This window comes from Nipponia nippon, unplaced genomic scaffold (assembly GCF_047370975.1).
Source record: "Nipponia nippon isolate SJK-2023a ecotype South Korea unplaced genomic scaffold, ASM4737097v1 scaffold_10, whole genome shotgun sequence".
In the NCBI taxonomy this organism is placed as follows: Eukaryota; Metazoa; Chordata; class Aves; order Pelecaniformes; family Threskiornithidae; genus Nipponia; species Nipponia nippon.
Window position 1 is genome coordinate 27,291,516 of NW_028262291.1, and position 16,027 is coordinate 27,307,542.

At 37.0% G+C, this 16,027-nt stretch overlaps 1 protein-coding gene across 1 annotated transcript in view; it reads left to right on the forward strand.

Moving 5' to 3' along the window:
- Nucleotides 1-16,027, forward strand: part of MYBPC3 (myosin binding protein C3) — a 65,707-nt gene that overhangs the window by 13,439 nt on the left and 36,241 nt on the right. Inside the window, exons 6-16 of the mRNA XM_087746077.1 lie at nucleotides 440-557; nucleotides 1,957-2,005; nucleotides 3,286-3,330; nucleotides 5,681-5,737; nucleotides 6,968-6,970; nucleotides 11,290-11,313; nucleotides 12,061-12,227; nucleotides 13,064-13,196; nucleotides 13,430-13,432; nucleotides 13,874-13,998; nucleotides 14,596-14,701. Coding sequence (XP_087602203.1) covers nucleotides 440-557; nucleotides 1,957-2,005; nucleotides 3,286-3,330; nucleotides 5,681-5,737; nucleotides 6,968-6,970; nucleotides 11,290-11,313; nucleotides 12,061-12,227; nucleotides 13,064-13,196; nucleotides 13,430-13,432; nucleotides 13,874-13,998; nucleotides 14,596-14,701 — 830 coding nt within the window. The remainder of the gene's footprint in view (nucleotides 1-439; nucleotides 558-1,956; nucleotides 2,006-3,285; nucleotides 3,331-5,680; nucleotides 5,738-6,967; nucleotides 6,971-11,289; nucleotides 11,314-12,060; nucleotides 12,228-13,063; nucleotides 13,197-13,429; nucleotides 13,433-13,873; nucleotides 13,999-14,595; nucleotides 14,702-16,027) is intronic.

Below are 16,027 nucleotides of genomic sequence, written 5' to 3' on the forward strand. Positions count from 1 at the left end.
CCTCTCCTGGATGGAACAGAACAGACTTGTTCACATTAGCCACTCCTTTTGCTGACTTTTTAAATGTACTGTATATATTCTGGGTAGAGGCTGTATTTGTTTGATGAAAGCTCTATTCCTGTTTCCAAGGTACATGCAATTAGTGCATATTATGACTGCACACATCAGTACACCAGCAGAGTTTGCTAATATAACACTGTATCCTCTGGAAGACCTGTACTAATACTCTTTAGCTGTTCCTACAGAATTGGGGGGGTGTACATAATTTTTGTGACAACAATGAGTTACCTGCTCAGGAGGTTCTTAATTCTAAAAGAACACAGTGCCATATTTCATCCCTTGTCTATTTCTCTCCATGCCTTAATATGCTGCCTTCTCTCTCTCTCTCTCACCATTTCATTTTCTAACTTATGAATTGTATCACTGGTGTCTGTTCTAGGTGTACACCTTTGAAATGGAAATCATAGAAGCAAACATGACTTTTGCAGGAGGATACAGATGTGAGGTGTCTACCAAGGACAAGTTTGATAGTTCTAATTTCAACCTGACAGTTAATGGTAAGATGAATTCCTGCCACCTTGTTTCTTCCTTTTATTTTTTTTTTTCTCCCTATATGCCCACCAACAATTCTTTCATGGTACATAGCAGCTACTAGACAAGCATAGATCTGAAGTATAGACCTGAAGAGCTACAGGTACACTTACAGAGGCCCACAGATGAGGACTGGGATCGGTTGGAAGAGATACAGAGCATTAGAGGTAACACTTGGATGTCACTCAAGTCATAACTGTGATGCTCTTAAAGAAAGCACACAGAAAGATGCAAATGAACCAGCTTTTCTCTGGCTTTATTCTGCTTTCAGCTTCATTGTCTCATGATATTTAATTCCACTAGAATAAAAGACAGGCCCATTCTTCCTTTGGCAAAAGCTCAGTAATAAAAATGGATACTTGAAAAGGAAAAAAAAGGGGGGAAATGGAAAGATTTAGACATGTGACACTGTTATCAATTCCTTTCTTCCCAATAAATTCAAGTCATGAAGAAGCACCTTGTGATATAAAATTGCTTTAAGACTAGATGACTTATTTTACATAATACATGGTTCCACACTCACAACTGCTACACTGAACAGCTTATCAGCAATTGAAAAGGAAGTACATCTTAACATCAATTTCCCCCTAGTGTGGAAGAGTTCAGGTAAAATAGTATAAGCCTGGACCACCTGAAGGGTTTGAACATTTGGACCATTTCCTGTTTCAGTGGTTCTGTTGAAGGGACTGCAACATTAATTTGCATCCAGTAACCAACAAGCAAAGACAAAAGCTTACTGGAGTTACTCAATCAGCAGTGTTCATTTTTGAAGTTTCACTAGTTGGATGTAGGACTCATAAGACTTAGGAGCTGTGACTGAGAACAGTTTTTCTCCCAGTAGTAGCAGTACACCTATTCATACCAACAGAAGCTTAGAACAGAGTAATAAAGTTTTCTCTATGCAACATCCTCGATGGATTTTCTGTACATTGCTACATATTTTAAAGAATTTACCTTTGCCTTCAGAGGACGGATTACAATTTATTATTAGTAATAATATTCAGTTGATATCCAGTGGTTTTCTCATTAGGGTTTAAACAACCTGTGAAGCCAGTATTGAAACTAAAATTTACCAGCAGGGGAATTGACAAACAAGAGAGAAGGTAGTTTGTCATGCTGCAGGTTATTATGAAGCACAAGACAGAATTAAGTTATACATGGAACAGCGGATGTTGAAAGCTAATTAGTGAAGGCTACATGTTTAAAGATGATGCCTCAATCTTTCAATATGTAATTGATCACAATTTACAATATAAGAACTTTAGAAAAAAAAATTGCAAAGGAAAAGCTTTAGAAATAGCACTGTATTTTTGCATTATTGTGACTTGCTCTCCCATTCTTGTTCATCACTTTTTGTCACATCAGAAGCACCAGTAACTGGAGACTTGGATATTCGTGCTGCCTTCCGACGCACGTGAGTGTGCACAGTAGAAACTTATGTAGATCAGATTATACTTCCATGTGGAATTCATTACTTTCCTAGACAAAACTAACTAAAAGCAAAGCAGTTGTACAAACAAGCACAAAGATAGGGATGTCCACTAAGAAAATATTTCTATTAAGAAAATATTTCTACTATTAAAATACTATACAACTCCTAGAAATCATCGAAGAGAGTTTAGAGTTTGTACTAGCAAAACAATCATGCTTGTCTTCAATTATGCAATTGATAATGTGTATAATTCTACCAAGAACTTCAGCACTTTTTTTCCAGACCTGTAAAGAGCACTCCAGACATAGACCAATACATAAGGAAAAGATTCTGTGTAGTGCCTAGTCTTGATTTGGTCTGGCTTGAGGAACTACATGTACCATAATACAAACATTTGCTAAACAAAGAAGTGGAGTTTGATGTGAGCTCCGTAAGCAGCATACCGCTGATAACATTAATACAAGCATTTTGATTGTATTTGTTTTCATGTTCTATAATTATATTAATTGAATGAAGACAATGATATTGTAAGTGTCTGTGTGAAAACTCAGATACGTGTAGGTCTTAGATATTAAAGACTGCAAGGTATTGCACTGGTGTTGAAAAGGCTATTCTCCCTACGTCTCTAATACTGTCTGAACTGATATGTGACTTAATGGATTAATGTTCCCTTCTATTAGTAAAATTAGCAAAATTGGTTAGGTTTTTTTTTTATTTAGACATTAATGACGTGTTTTTTCACTGTTGAGTATTTCTTCTCCCTTTGTGTAATTCAGTTTCTGGTTTAGTTTTTATATATTTTTGCAAAGTTACTAGACCAAGAATATTCTAACAGGCATCTATTTCTCTAACATAGGACACAAATCATCTATGACAACTTCTTGAGTTTTTCCCTATAAGTGCTATTTTTTTAATGAGATTTTTTTTAACATTCTGTCACAAATAACTAAAAAAGGCTTGCAGAATTTATCTACAGTCAAATCCATCTGCAGGCAGCTGACCAGCCTCGCTGTGATGCCTATTAAATAGAGTACACTCAGTGCATAGCTGCATTGTGTTATTTCACTGCAGTGAAATGAGGCTTCAAGAGTTTGTCTTCTTGCTAGCACAATTAAAAGAATTTAGAGTCAGTTCAGAGTGATTGCAGTGTGAAGAGGTTCAGGCTGTTCAGATTTTCAGTTTCTTCTGTAAGAATGGAGCCAAATTTTGAACTGAACTGAACTGTTTAAATCTCAAGCTTTGTCTTTGATACCCTCACTCAGGAGCCTGGCAGGAGGGGGGAGACGGATGACTTCAGCGTTTCTCAGGTAGCCATTGTCTGTGTCAGCAGATAAATTCAAGTCTAACATTGAACTGTCTCTCTCTGCTTAGGAAAAGAAAAAAAAAGAAAATAAAAACCCACAGAACTAGCTGCAGCTAATTCCAAATAAATTATCATTTATAGTATGTAGTATTTATATGAGACATAAATACAAGTAAGTAGTAATGTAAGATGAGTATAAATAATGAAAAGAGCAGTTTGATAGTTCAGTGAGAGGCAGATTCATCCACGGAAAATGCATGTGTTTGACAAGTGTCATCTTCCCACCTTTGTTAGAAGAAAAAAAGTAACTGCAAATTATATGCATGTCTGCCCCCTCTGTTTTACATGTTTTCCTCTCTGCTGAGCACATCCTGACTAAAATTGCCACTGCTCACAGAAATGTACCAACACACATGTATATGAAAATCTGCTGTTTCCTGCCACACTGTTTATCCCGGTATCATTAAATTCCCCACCCTTTTGGTCTCCATGTCTTCTACTATAACGAAAATAAAAACTCTGAGATGAGACTTAACTCTATGCACGTTAAAGCAATTATTAGGGTCTTATTCTTCAGAAAAGTTAAACATTGAATGCTGGGCTTTCCTGAAAATCTGATTTAACTACCACCTGGGAAGCAATAATGCTCCCAGCTGTAGATTCTGATTGCCTGAATATTTGATCACAAGAAGCCCTTTTCAAATTTGGGATTATACTAGTGATTTTTATGTACCTTTTATGCCTGCAGACATTGAAAATCTTCTGAAAGTAGGGAACAAAGTGGGCAAAAATACACTTTTGTCTTTGAGCATTATGCCCAGAAAATTATCCTTTCCAGTACTGTACTATCTTGAAAGTAATCACAGAAGTAAAAACAGTACTTTCTTAATAAAAAGATCTTTTCTCACAACATATTCAAAATTGCACTAATTCAAAATTGTTACTTAGTCTCACCAACCTTGCATTGTCAAGCAGCACAAGAAGTTTGGCACTCGTTTCCCTTCCATTTTATTAACAGTACTGTGAAAGTGCCTATCATTTGTCTCTCGAGGCTGTTTTCATACTCTTTAAAATATTTGTTCCTGCAATATTGAGTTTTCCTGGAATTCCGGTTTGCACTTCTACAGACAGACTGATTTTCTCTGAAGCAACTAGCACTGTGTATTGACAGAGACAGCATTATGGGCTACCACTACCACCAGTATAACTGAAAAGAATAATTTCTATGTATAAAACAATAATTTAATATAAGGTGTTGCTGCTGGAAGAATCTGAATGCTGTGAGATGGCATCACCAGACTCTTCTACTCAAGACAACAGAGATGTCAAGGAGCAGCTGCACATTGATGATGGGAGACTGTCTGAGATGAAGAAAATCCATTTTGACTTTCTAAACCCAGTCTGCATGCAAAAAAGACCTTTTTTTTCTTGCTAAGTTGAATAATCAATAGTCATGAAATCCAGTGTCACTTCCAATACTTTTATATCAAACCCCTGAAGTGATGTTTTAGGAATTAAACCTGAAGAAGGGATTTTAGTGACTTTATGCTAAATTTTCAGAGTAGATCTGTACTTCAAATGTTCAGAAGCACAGCTAAAACACATTTGATTTAGAACACCAAAAATAATATTGTGCATTCCATCTGAGTTCACCATATGTAACAGAATTACACATCAAAAAACTCCTGCTTGTTGCTTCTTGTTCTCACGAATCAATTTATCACAATATTGCTTGCCATGATGCTTGTTGAACAACTGCATATTGAACCTCATCTCAGAATCAAAGTCAGATCACAGAATTCCTCCTTTAACTCTCCCAAGCACCAATGATGTGACACTTTTTTCAGTATAATGAATTCTGGAATCACAAACAGCCTTAAGAAACAATTACAGCTGGAATAATACTAGGAAAAAAAAAAAAGCTATTTTAGATTGTAAGAAGTGCCACAAAAAGGTTGGTTAAATACTACCCGACACTGTAAACAATATCCACATTCCCAAAACTACAGCTTTCCAAAAGCAGTAATGATTCTAAAGGAAAGCTTCTGGAACATCTTTATGATAATGAATACATTCCAGATCAATATGACCACCAAATTAATACCCTGTACAACTTTATCCCTAATCAGTACAGAAAAAATACACGTTCATTAAATATATTTCTTAAACCTATATGAAGACCAATATGGACAAAGAGCCTAATTAAGTCACCTTCAGTGTCAGTGCACATTCTAAGTCATTCTAAATCCATCTACTACGCCCCTACAAAAATATATCATCTACACAATGATATAGTCTCACAAGCTATTCCCATTTCCTTCTGAAATTAATTATGATTTTCTGTTACTATACAGTACCGAGGGACATGAAGAAGGTGGAGAGTTTAATTTCAGTGCCCTACTGAAAAAGAGGTGAGTAAAAATCCATAGACTTAGAGAAATCATAGAATCATATCATAGAATGGCTTGGGCTGGAAGGGACCTGAAAGATCATCTAACTGCAGCCCCCCTGCCATGGGCAGGGATGCCACCCACTAGACCAGGTTGCTCAGGGCCCTGTCCAACCTTGGCCTTGAACACTGCCAGGGATGGGGCGTCCACAACCTCTCTGGGCAACCTGGTCCAGTGCCTCACCACCGTCTGAGTAAAGAATTTTTTCCTAACATCTAATCTAAATCTCCCCTCTTTCAGTTTGAAACCATTCCCCCTCGTCCTATCACTATGTACCCTTATAAAGAGTCTCTCCCCCTCTTTTATATAAGCCCCCTTTAAGTATTGGAAGGCCACAATAAGGTCTCCCTCGAGCCTTCTCTTCTCCAGGCTGAACAACCCCAAATCTTTCAGGCTGTCTTCATAGCAGAGGTGCTCCAGCTCTCTGATCATCTTCGTGGCCCTTCTCTGGACCCGTTCTAAAAAGTCCACATCTTTCTTGTGGATAAAGTAACCAGTTTCTGTTGAACAACTCTGAAAACACTGAAACTAGAATAAGTGAAAGTTTCATAAATTCAGAATCCTTGTAGTTTTCCTAAAGCAGCTCTAACTGGAAAAAGGATGACAGGTAATTATGGCAACTGCCCCAAAACCTCAGCATTTGCTGCATTTCTGCTTGGTTTACACTGGAGAGAAAAAAAAAGAAAAAAAAAAAAGAAAAAAAAAGATTGATATTTCCCAAGAGAGAAAGGGCTGGGACTAGGGTAATTACATGTTTCCACCAGCACTTTTCATTGAAAAAACCCAAAACACAACAACAATTTACAATACCTGTCTATAATGCTGCCATATTAAGAATTTTCTGTCCTCAGTTTTCACAATACTTCGCATCAGAGAGCTGGGAGGACAAGCCTTTTTATTAGATATCTAAATGTCACTGTCACACTACACAACTATATACTATATATTATATAGCTGTTTATCATATATATAAAAAGATATTCTATGTTGTATAAATATTATATAAATATTTTTTACTCTTCCAATTCTAATTCTTATTTCTTGCTTTTACTTTCATTTTTTTTGGTGGAATTTGCTCTCCCATTTTCATCCTTACTTGCCAGTATCTCTTTTCGTAACCTGTCTACTTATGTTTTTCTCTTTTTACTGCCATCTTAATCTGGATGTTTTGGATTCCACTGTTGCCAACAGAGAGTAAGATTTCTGTTTCATTTTATTTTAAATGCATGGGTCAGACTGAATATAAGAACAATTTGGTTTGAAATAATGCATGCTTCTTTATCTTTCTTATGTGTAGAGCATGACAAAAATTAGATAGTATGAAAGAACGTTATCCGCCACCAATTTCTGAGACAGAAATGCTTTTAAACAACTAGTAGAATTTAAGGGTGAACCATTCAATACAAATCAATGTATTTCTCTGAATGTCCTTTGGTTTTCACCATCACTTTCTTTTATAAGCAGTTTTAAATTGTCCTTGAATTTCCAAATGTTCTCAATAACCTGCTGCTTTAAATTCCTATTGTCATAGAAATGAGAATCAGAAAAACCATTTGCATAATATGCCTGCTGGTACCTATCAAATATGCACTGAATTTTTGTTCCATCCATCCTTAAACATGTTAAGTGAACGTATTACTAAAGTCACTTATTCCGTAAATGTACAGGCTTCTCTGTTACAAAACAGTTCTTTTTATTCTGAGTAAAGTTTCCATTGCTCATTATCATCCCATTACTCCAAGAATTCTTCTTTCTGTTCACTGCCCCTGGCTGCTCACTCTGTCTTTCCAGCTCCTGAAGATACTATAAACACTTGTCACTAGACTCAAGTTTTGCAAATCTAAACTTACTCAGTTTAAGTTTTCACAATCAACTACTTGGGTGAATGTTGTTGTGAATCTGTGTTCAGTCTCTGCTCAGGTATTGGTATCGCTATTTATAAAAAGTGTTTTATCTTCACAAAGCGTACAGGATCATGTAGACATCTGAAGTAGCTTGGTTATGGAAGGCAATAAAGCCACAATAACCTCATGTTTCACTCAGGTTAACTCACCCAACTTTCAGTGGGGAAGCAAGGACACATAGGTATACAAAGCCCTGTATTATGCAATATACCATGTATCCAACTAGAAGTGAATTCTGGCTTTGCATTAACATTACAACCAGAACTCTCAAGGAGGCCAGCTAGACGAGACAGAAAGTACACCTATCAAACTTTCTATAGCTGACACTGATATCAAAGTTTCTTGTTTCATCACGAACCCCAGAGAATTCTGAAACAAAAAGTGCATTAGAATTTTTTTGTAATACAAAAGTAGGAAAAATGTGCTTTCTGAATAATGGCAGTAATCAAAACTGCACAGGTTTGAGAGCTGAAACAGAGTAGTTGTACACACGTTCAAATTTCTATAGAAAATGTAAGGCAAAAAAGAATTGTTGATCTCTCTTTTAAAAGTTCAAATAAATGGAGACCAACATGAAAATATTTGCATAATTTCATACAGTGACTCCAGCTGTCATGAAGTGCTAAGTACTATGAGCCCCTCTCCTAGTACCTTTCCCTTTTGCTTTCATAATTAGTTTTGAGCAGTGATAGAACTCTAAAAAGTAGTAAAAATCTCCAGTATTTCCAGAAATGTTCAATTTGTGGATTTAACTATTCATTGTTTGTTAGACTAGAACTACAATTCATTAAAAGAAGCTTATAAATTTCACTGCATTTTATCAGTGTTTTTGACCTTTCTTGACTTACAAATTTCTGTTTAGTGAATTTAAGCATACTGATAAATTCACTGCTCCTAGTTGTTTTTCACAGCCACTTTAGGCTGCGCACACCACAGGTTGAAGACCACTCCTATATTAATGAGAACTGATAGGCATAAAAACTCACCATGGAATAAAAGTATTCTTCATTAAAAATAAAAAAAAAAAAAGGAACCTCATGTTGAGGAATTCTCAAGAGCTATGCAGATTCAAATAGAATTGAATATTATTCTTTTACCACTTCTGCTTTGCCCTACCTAATTTACAAGTGCCCCTCAATCCAGAGGTAATGAACATTCCCACTATAATAAAGAGAGCTTCGTTTAATACTATATCTCCTGTCGCTGTAATTTAATTAACTAGTGTTGACATACAGATGTCATGGGCCAAGGAGAGGTCATTGGGAAGAGGAAGGGAACAGCTGTCACAGAACTATTAAATGGGATAGTGAGCAGAGACCTTGAAGGAGGTGACAGCTGACAGGGTCCAATCAGTTGACAGTAATGGGATAGGAAGGAACGATCTCTGGGATGTACAAAACTATTTTTAACCCCTCCACATATGTTTAAAGCATATCAGCTGCATGTTCCATTTACAGCAGGTTCACTAAGCTGCATCTTAATGCCCCCAAGTGCATAGTTAACCTATGAGGTGATCACCCTGAATAAGGATCCCCAACATCAGGGAGAGCAATGTAAGGGTGGAGAAACTTCAGGAGTCCAAGTGCTCTATTACTTTTCGTACACTGCTTAGTTCCTGATGGTAGTGGAAGAGTACAGCCTAACTGTGGAAACTCTGTGTCCTTATGGGATCAAACAGAATGTTTTAACAAATCCAAAATGGTGAAAAGGAGTACTAGAATGGGGAAACCTTTGCTCAGAGGCAAAGACATTTTTTTCTTTTCTTTTTCAGAACTCAATTAAACGCTATACAAATTACAACCTTTAGCTTTTAGTACCATTTTATATGCAACTTACAAGCCTTTCCCTGTAATTAGAAAGTATTAGTATTTCCAAGGAAGAGACTATATTCTTGCTTACAATCAAATTTCTTGTATCGCAGCTTGCATGCACCAAAACAGTACTGCCAGATATAACAATGGGATGACACTGAGCAATGGAAAAGCTAAAGCAGAAATTAAGGAAGTCCTCTCAATAGTGAGATATACTAGACTGTGGAATTGCTTCCAAATTGGAAGATTTTTCTCATTATGTATAAAAATAACTCACACAAAATACTTTTGAAAACTCCATGAATAATCCTCCCTGAAAATTTTCAGGTAAAGGGTGTATACAGATGACCATATAAGTAGGCAGATAGACAGAGAGACCACCAATATTTATATAATGCCTGAGGGAAAATAATAACCTTTGAATCTGTTAAGTCTTTCTTATTTCCTATGATTTTATATTTCCTTTTGAGATACACACAGAACATTAACTGTACTAGTACAAAGAGCTCAGCACATATTAGAAATATTATACATTCCTAGTTTTATGTACTTATGTATCTATTCCAATTTACATCTATTTAGAAATATTTTAAAGTTGCTCATTGATACGATCAGGGCAACTAGCTGAAGAACTGCCTATGTTAAAAAAAAAATCTTCATCTATTTGGCAAATCAGTTCAATTGTCCTGCCTTCTGCTAGGCAAAACTACAAACCATTTGTAGCTGCCCCAAACTAAATGATTGGTATATAGAGAAGAGGAATCCTGATTAAGTTTGTGGGTGATGTTGATGCACTGTTATGACAAAGCAAATACCCAGTAGGCAGCACTTATCACAAGCAGTCCAAACTTCAGATACACCTATCAATTCAATGAGTGCTAGTGAGGGCTTAGTGCTTAGCGAGTGCTAAACCACTCCAAAGATATAAGATATTGCATGCCGTACTTCAGCTCGAACTCACTGAGCTGAAATCCTCTTCTCTTCCTTCCTTTCTGTTCAAGAGCTACAAGGGTGCTGGAAATCCCAAGCCTGGACTGCAGTACTTTAATAAACATTTCCTTACAAGCAAGCCTTTTTTGGGCAATAAAAGGAGTACCAGAAATGTTTGGTTATACCTGCTGTCTAGACTGACTACAGTCATGCTTTTTTAAGCAGTAATATTTCTCACAGACTAATGGGACTGTTCTTTTCCTGAAAAAAATGGGAATACACCCAATAATCCTCCACTTTTCTCTCCATTATCTGCTGCATAACTTGTCTACTTGTTGGGGTTTACCACTGAACATGGCTTCATTGTAACGGTGTGTTCTGCTGCACTGAAATCTGCTTGATCCTGGTGATATCAGAAACAACAGCCACAGGAAATTCCTTTTCCTAAAGAAATTTTTAAGAAAATGTTACTTCTTTCATCCTTTCTCTGTTTACCAAAATGCAAACTACGACAGACAACTCCTCCATGACAACAGGTTAAAGTAGAGCTATTTGTTTCCCTGTAAGGCAATCAGCCATAATTAGGAATAAGCAGAAGTGCTTACACTTATAATATAAATTGCAGAGTGGAACTGTACAAAGTGTGGGAGTGAGTTTGGTTTCAGTAGGGAACAGCGATTTTCTTTAAGCCTGGTTCAGAGCTTTTGCCTGAGCTCCTTCATCTCCCTGCTACTAAAGCACAGGCTTGTTCTGCTAAAGGTGAAGATGACATTCATGGCTCTTTTGTATTAACGTGATGCCCTCTTTCTTGCCCATCGGGATGCTGCACGTTTTTCCAAATGATTCTCTGCGTCGTTCTGGAGTACAGCAGCTTTTTGCGCTCGGTAAATCGGTAAGGTTACAACAAATTCTTTTTCTATTTATGATCCTTTAAATAAAAAATACAATGACAGAAAAGAATGCCGTTCCCAAAGCCAGACAACCAAATTTTCACTTGGTTTTGCTAAACCAAACATTAATTCTTCCATAATCACTAGTTCTTTGGTCAAACTATAAAATAAGTAGTCCATTGTAAATATTGCCTTGTTTGCCACTACTCACCAGTCTATGTGCCTTTATGTTTTATAGATTACTATAGCTGACAATTGTCTTTACAATAGACAATAAATATTTTAATAATCTGTGATCCGTTTTAGTGAAGAGAAAAAAATGTTCTGAGCAGGAAAGGACTTGTTTCTTATTAATATAAACCAGCTGCCTTGTTTCTAAGGCATTCTCAGGATATCAGTTCAGTTCCTTGCTTTGCCACATGTTTTGTGTATGACCATGGCAAGAAAATAAGTCTCCTTGTGTTTCCATTGCCCATCATTAAAGGAAAGTTAATATTTATTTGCTTTGGTTATTAGAAAGTAAACCCTTCAGGGCAGCGATTGGATTTTAATCACTGTATATATAAATATAAGTAAAACTAGTCACCAGTTTTATTTCATTATTTTAGATAATAATATAGAAAAAGTTAGACTGCTAAATTTTTTATTAAGAAGTGGCTTCATCAAGCCAACATGTAGCTTGCCAAGCCTATGGCTGTTTTTAAATCCTCTCAACAGTGGCATTCAGATACTCTATTCCCTTTCTGCAGAGGTGAAGCAAAATCTGAATCACAATCTGATGTTGATGTCTGGGAAATCCTGAGGAATGCTCCTCCTTCTGAATACGAGAAAATTGCTTTTCAGTATGGTATCACAGATTTGCGTGGGATGCTGAAACGCCTCAAACGCATAAAGAAGGAAGAGAAAAAAAGTACAGGTTGGCAAGCTGTATTTATTCCAAATATATGTGTTCATATCTTCTTCTTTGGGAGTTCTTCAAATATTATCAGCTGGACAGCAGCCAGATACAAAAGCATGAGAAAGAGGAGTTTCCTACTCCAATTGTTACACAGTCTTTACATGTGAAATGCTGGTTACCAAAGATTAAAGCTATGCTCAAAGCTCTGAGCTACCTTGCTCTGAAACTCTGGATATTCTGAACCTCCTTATTTTACTAGTTTCTTCTGCTCTACTCCTTATCTTTCCCTGAACATAAACCAACACCACCCCCCAGTCCCCCACCCCCAAAACTGGCCAGTATGTCAGGCATCAGTGATACATTTAAAGAATTTAATTTCCATTGGGATGATACATTTGGAATTCTTGAGCCTTTTCTAGTCTTGTGAAGTATTAATTACCTAATTTTAACTATTTTGTTTTAAAAGTCTGAAACACAGAAGGCAAACTGACATTCATTGGTACTGAGAAGTATCATTTTCCTACATGGGCAGACGTAGCTGTAACTCTATTTAGGATGTCTTGAAGTACATATTCACACCTGATTTAAAATATTCTGCTTTGCTAATTTTAGTTTATATCATATGCTTTTCATCCTATGTTAAGCAAAAACAGAAAACAGAACAGGATGAAGACAGAAATGGTAAAATGCAAACAGGGATGAAGAAAGTGGGGATGGTTTAAGATTATGGTAAACAACAGGAAAGGAAATAAAGATTTACTTTCCTGATGGAGAATGTAAAAAAAAAAAAAAAAATTAAGTATAAAAATTACTAAGATTCTTTTTTTTTTTAAATCAATCATTCTTCATCATAGCATTCCTCAAGAAACTGGATCCAGCTTACCAAGTGGACAAAGGGCAAAAGATTAAAATAATGGTTGAAGTTGCCAATCCAGATGCTGACGTGAAATGGCTGAAGAATGGACAGGAGATCCAAGTGAGCGGCAGGTAAACTAGAAATATGGAAAATCCAAAAAGGAATGAGCTACAGCTTGGACAAAGTGGAAAAACTAGCTTTTCTTAGAAAGAAAGGAATAAAATTGGGAGAAATAGGAGCTGAGAAAGAAACTACATAGTGCTTTGGCTCAGAGTCAGTTTGCTGTTCTCATGACTTTTCCTTTTTCTTCCCTCTGCTCTGTATGTCTACACCTGGAATTGGATGCTTACATCTGCCTACTTAGCAAGTAAGTCCTCAGATTATATTCTGATCTTTATGTGTATATCCAGGGTTCAAAATTACTTCATTGTGATATGGGATATACTTCAGTGTAGCTTGTTTGTAAAATCAATTTCCAGTGATTTTGTGCTGAAGCCATGACAAAGCATTTTTAATGGTAGTCAGATTTGTCGTATGGCTAGATGTTAGAAGAACATCCAACACCATTCACAGGAGTTTGTATGTCTCACACTTGTCTGAAGATTTCTCCATAATTTCCTGTGCTAGTTTTTCAAACACTACTGCTGTCCACTGCACCAGAACAGGGATATAGGGCTTGAGTCTTAACAAACCTTGCCACTGGTGTCAGAAAAAAAGTAGGAACCTTTTTCTCTGCCAGGCAGGGGAAGACAGTGACTGGGTCCAAAAGAGTTACTCTACGATAATTACATTTAGATTCTCTTTTCAGATATATTTTTGAGGCTGTTGGGAATAAGAGAATACTGACCATAAACCACTGCTCTCTGGCTGATGATGCAGCATATGAATGTGTGGTAGGGGAGGAGAAGAGCTTCACAGAATTATTTGTAAAAGGTGAGCAATGGTAGCAAAAGGACAGAGATCTCCCCTAACATTTAGCATTGAATTACTGTAACCTTCTCTACTCTCAGATTAGTTAATCTTATAGGAAAGGAAATTCTCAAACATATGAACAAATTCTGACATCTGTTGAAGTAGATATTTTTCTTACAGTTAACTGAAGGAAAATTTTCCCTATAACTGCAACTAAGAAAGCACAGGAAAACAGCACAGTAATAATTACCATTAATTCTCATTTGGAAAGTGATTTACATCTTCCCAACAATAGGGCTAGAAACTTACTTTAAAAATTTGATTCCACTCAACATAAACATGTGCTGCAAAAAACTAATGCCTCCAGTTTAGAATCTCAGAATATATACGAAAACTGATTAATCCTGTGTTTGTATTCTGTCTCATGAAGCGAAATCCAAAAGGCCATTTGATAATATTGATAATGTGATCTGGCATAGTAAATTTTAAGTTCCAACACAGACAGCATCGCCATGTATTTGGCTAGGGGCTCTTCCTGTGGAGTGCAGAGTGGTGAAATCTACCTCTGGTCTTCAGTCTTTCAGAATAGTGTTTTAATAAAAGTCTCTTCATTTCCAGAACCTCCAATCCTGATCACTCACCCACTGGAGGACCAGATGGTGATGGTTGGAGAGAGAGTGGAGTTTGAGTGTGAAGTGTCTGAGGAAGGAGCTACTGTGAAATGGTAAGGGAATAGAAAAGGGAAAAAAAAAAAAACAAAAACAAAAACCCAAACCAACAGCATGAAACCATATCCCTCCATGGGACATTCTAGGACCAGTGTTTGTGGACAAGAGTTGTGGAATAAAAAGGAAGGCGGCATCCTACATAATTGTTTTCAGGAAAAGATTGATCCTCCTCCTATACGTCAAACATTGATGAGGAACTGAAAGGCCAGAATATGGCAGAAAACAAATTATGTGTAGGTGTTTTATAGTATCTCTAGAATTTCTTCTTCAGTGTTTACAGGATGGTACTGGCTGTAGTGAGCTGTTAGCTTTAAAGTTTTCTAAACACTTGACAGTAATGTCTAACTATTGCCCAGACTAATCAGAACTGTACTGTAATGAGTTTGCTGTACTTTATTAATTCTTCTGGTCTTCTCAACTGCAGTGAGGTTTTTTTCTTAAAGTATTTTTTCTTAGGTAAAAAGTTAGTGTCTCTTAAGGCAGAGAGGGAAGGTCATTGACTTATTTTAATATATCTGTTGCAGTGATCCTGCAAAGCCAGTCATTATGCATATCCAGCAAGCAGGATTAAGACGACCATTTTGCTGGGCATTCCAGCTGAGCGGAAGCTGGAAGGTTCACGCTGCTTGGGCAGGCACAGCAGGCAGTCCTCACATACCAGGTCTTACGCACACTGTTCACACTTCATTTCTCTACCAGATGAAATTCTCTTGTGCTTGTTAACAGCTTCAGGCACATGGTTATCAACTGTTCCCACAATGCCCATTACATTCCTGGAAAGTGCCAACCACTCATCTGCTCTCCCAAAGGAAGGAACTGAGAATTTAAATAGAGCCCAAAAGCTAGTACAGCATATGTATTACACTATTAAAGCCACGTGCACAGGCATACACATGCTATTGTTCAGGAACTGCTTACAGATGCCTGGTCACAAGAGATGGTGACAACCAGATCTGTCCCCCTCAGAGCACAGTGCAGCTGCCACGCTTTGATCCTATGCCTTTGAACAACTCCCATACATCTTGCAGAGCTGGTATCTGTGGGATGGGCATTTGTTGTGACAAGGGCAAACCAGCAGCTGTCTCAGCCTGAAATGCAGCAAGTGGTCAGAGAAACTCTTCAAATGATAGCAACAGAAAACTGAGCAGTTAGACATTTACACTGTATTTTACTGGTTTTGTTATGTGAGACTCAGTCAATGCTTTTTGGCAACAAAGGGGGCATTTTGGACAACAGAGAGAAGTGTCCAGGGAAAACATGAAACACAATATAGAGAAAGAGTTCCAGTTTTATGGCTCGTTAGGGAAATGCTCAACAGTTTA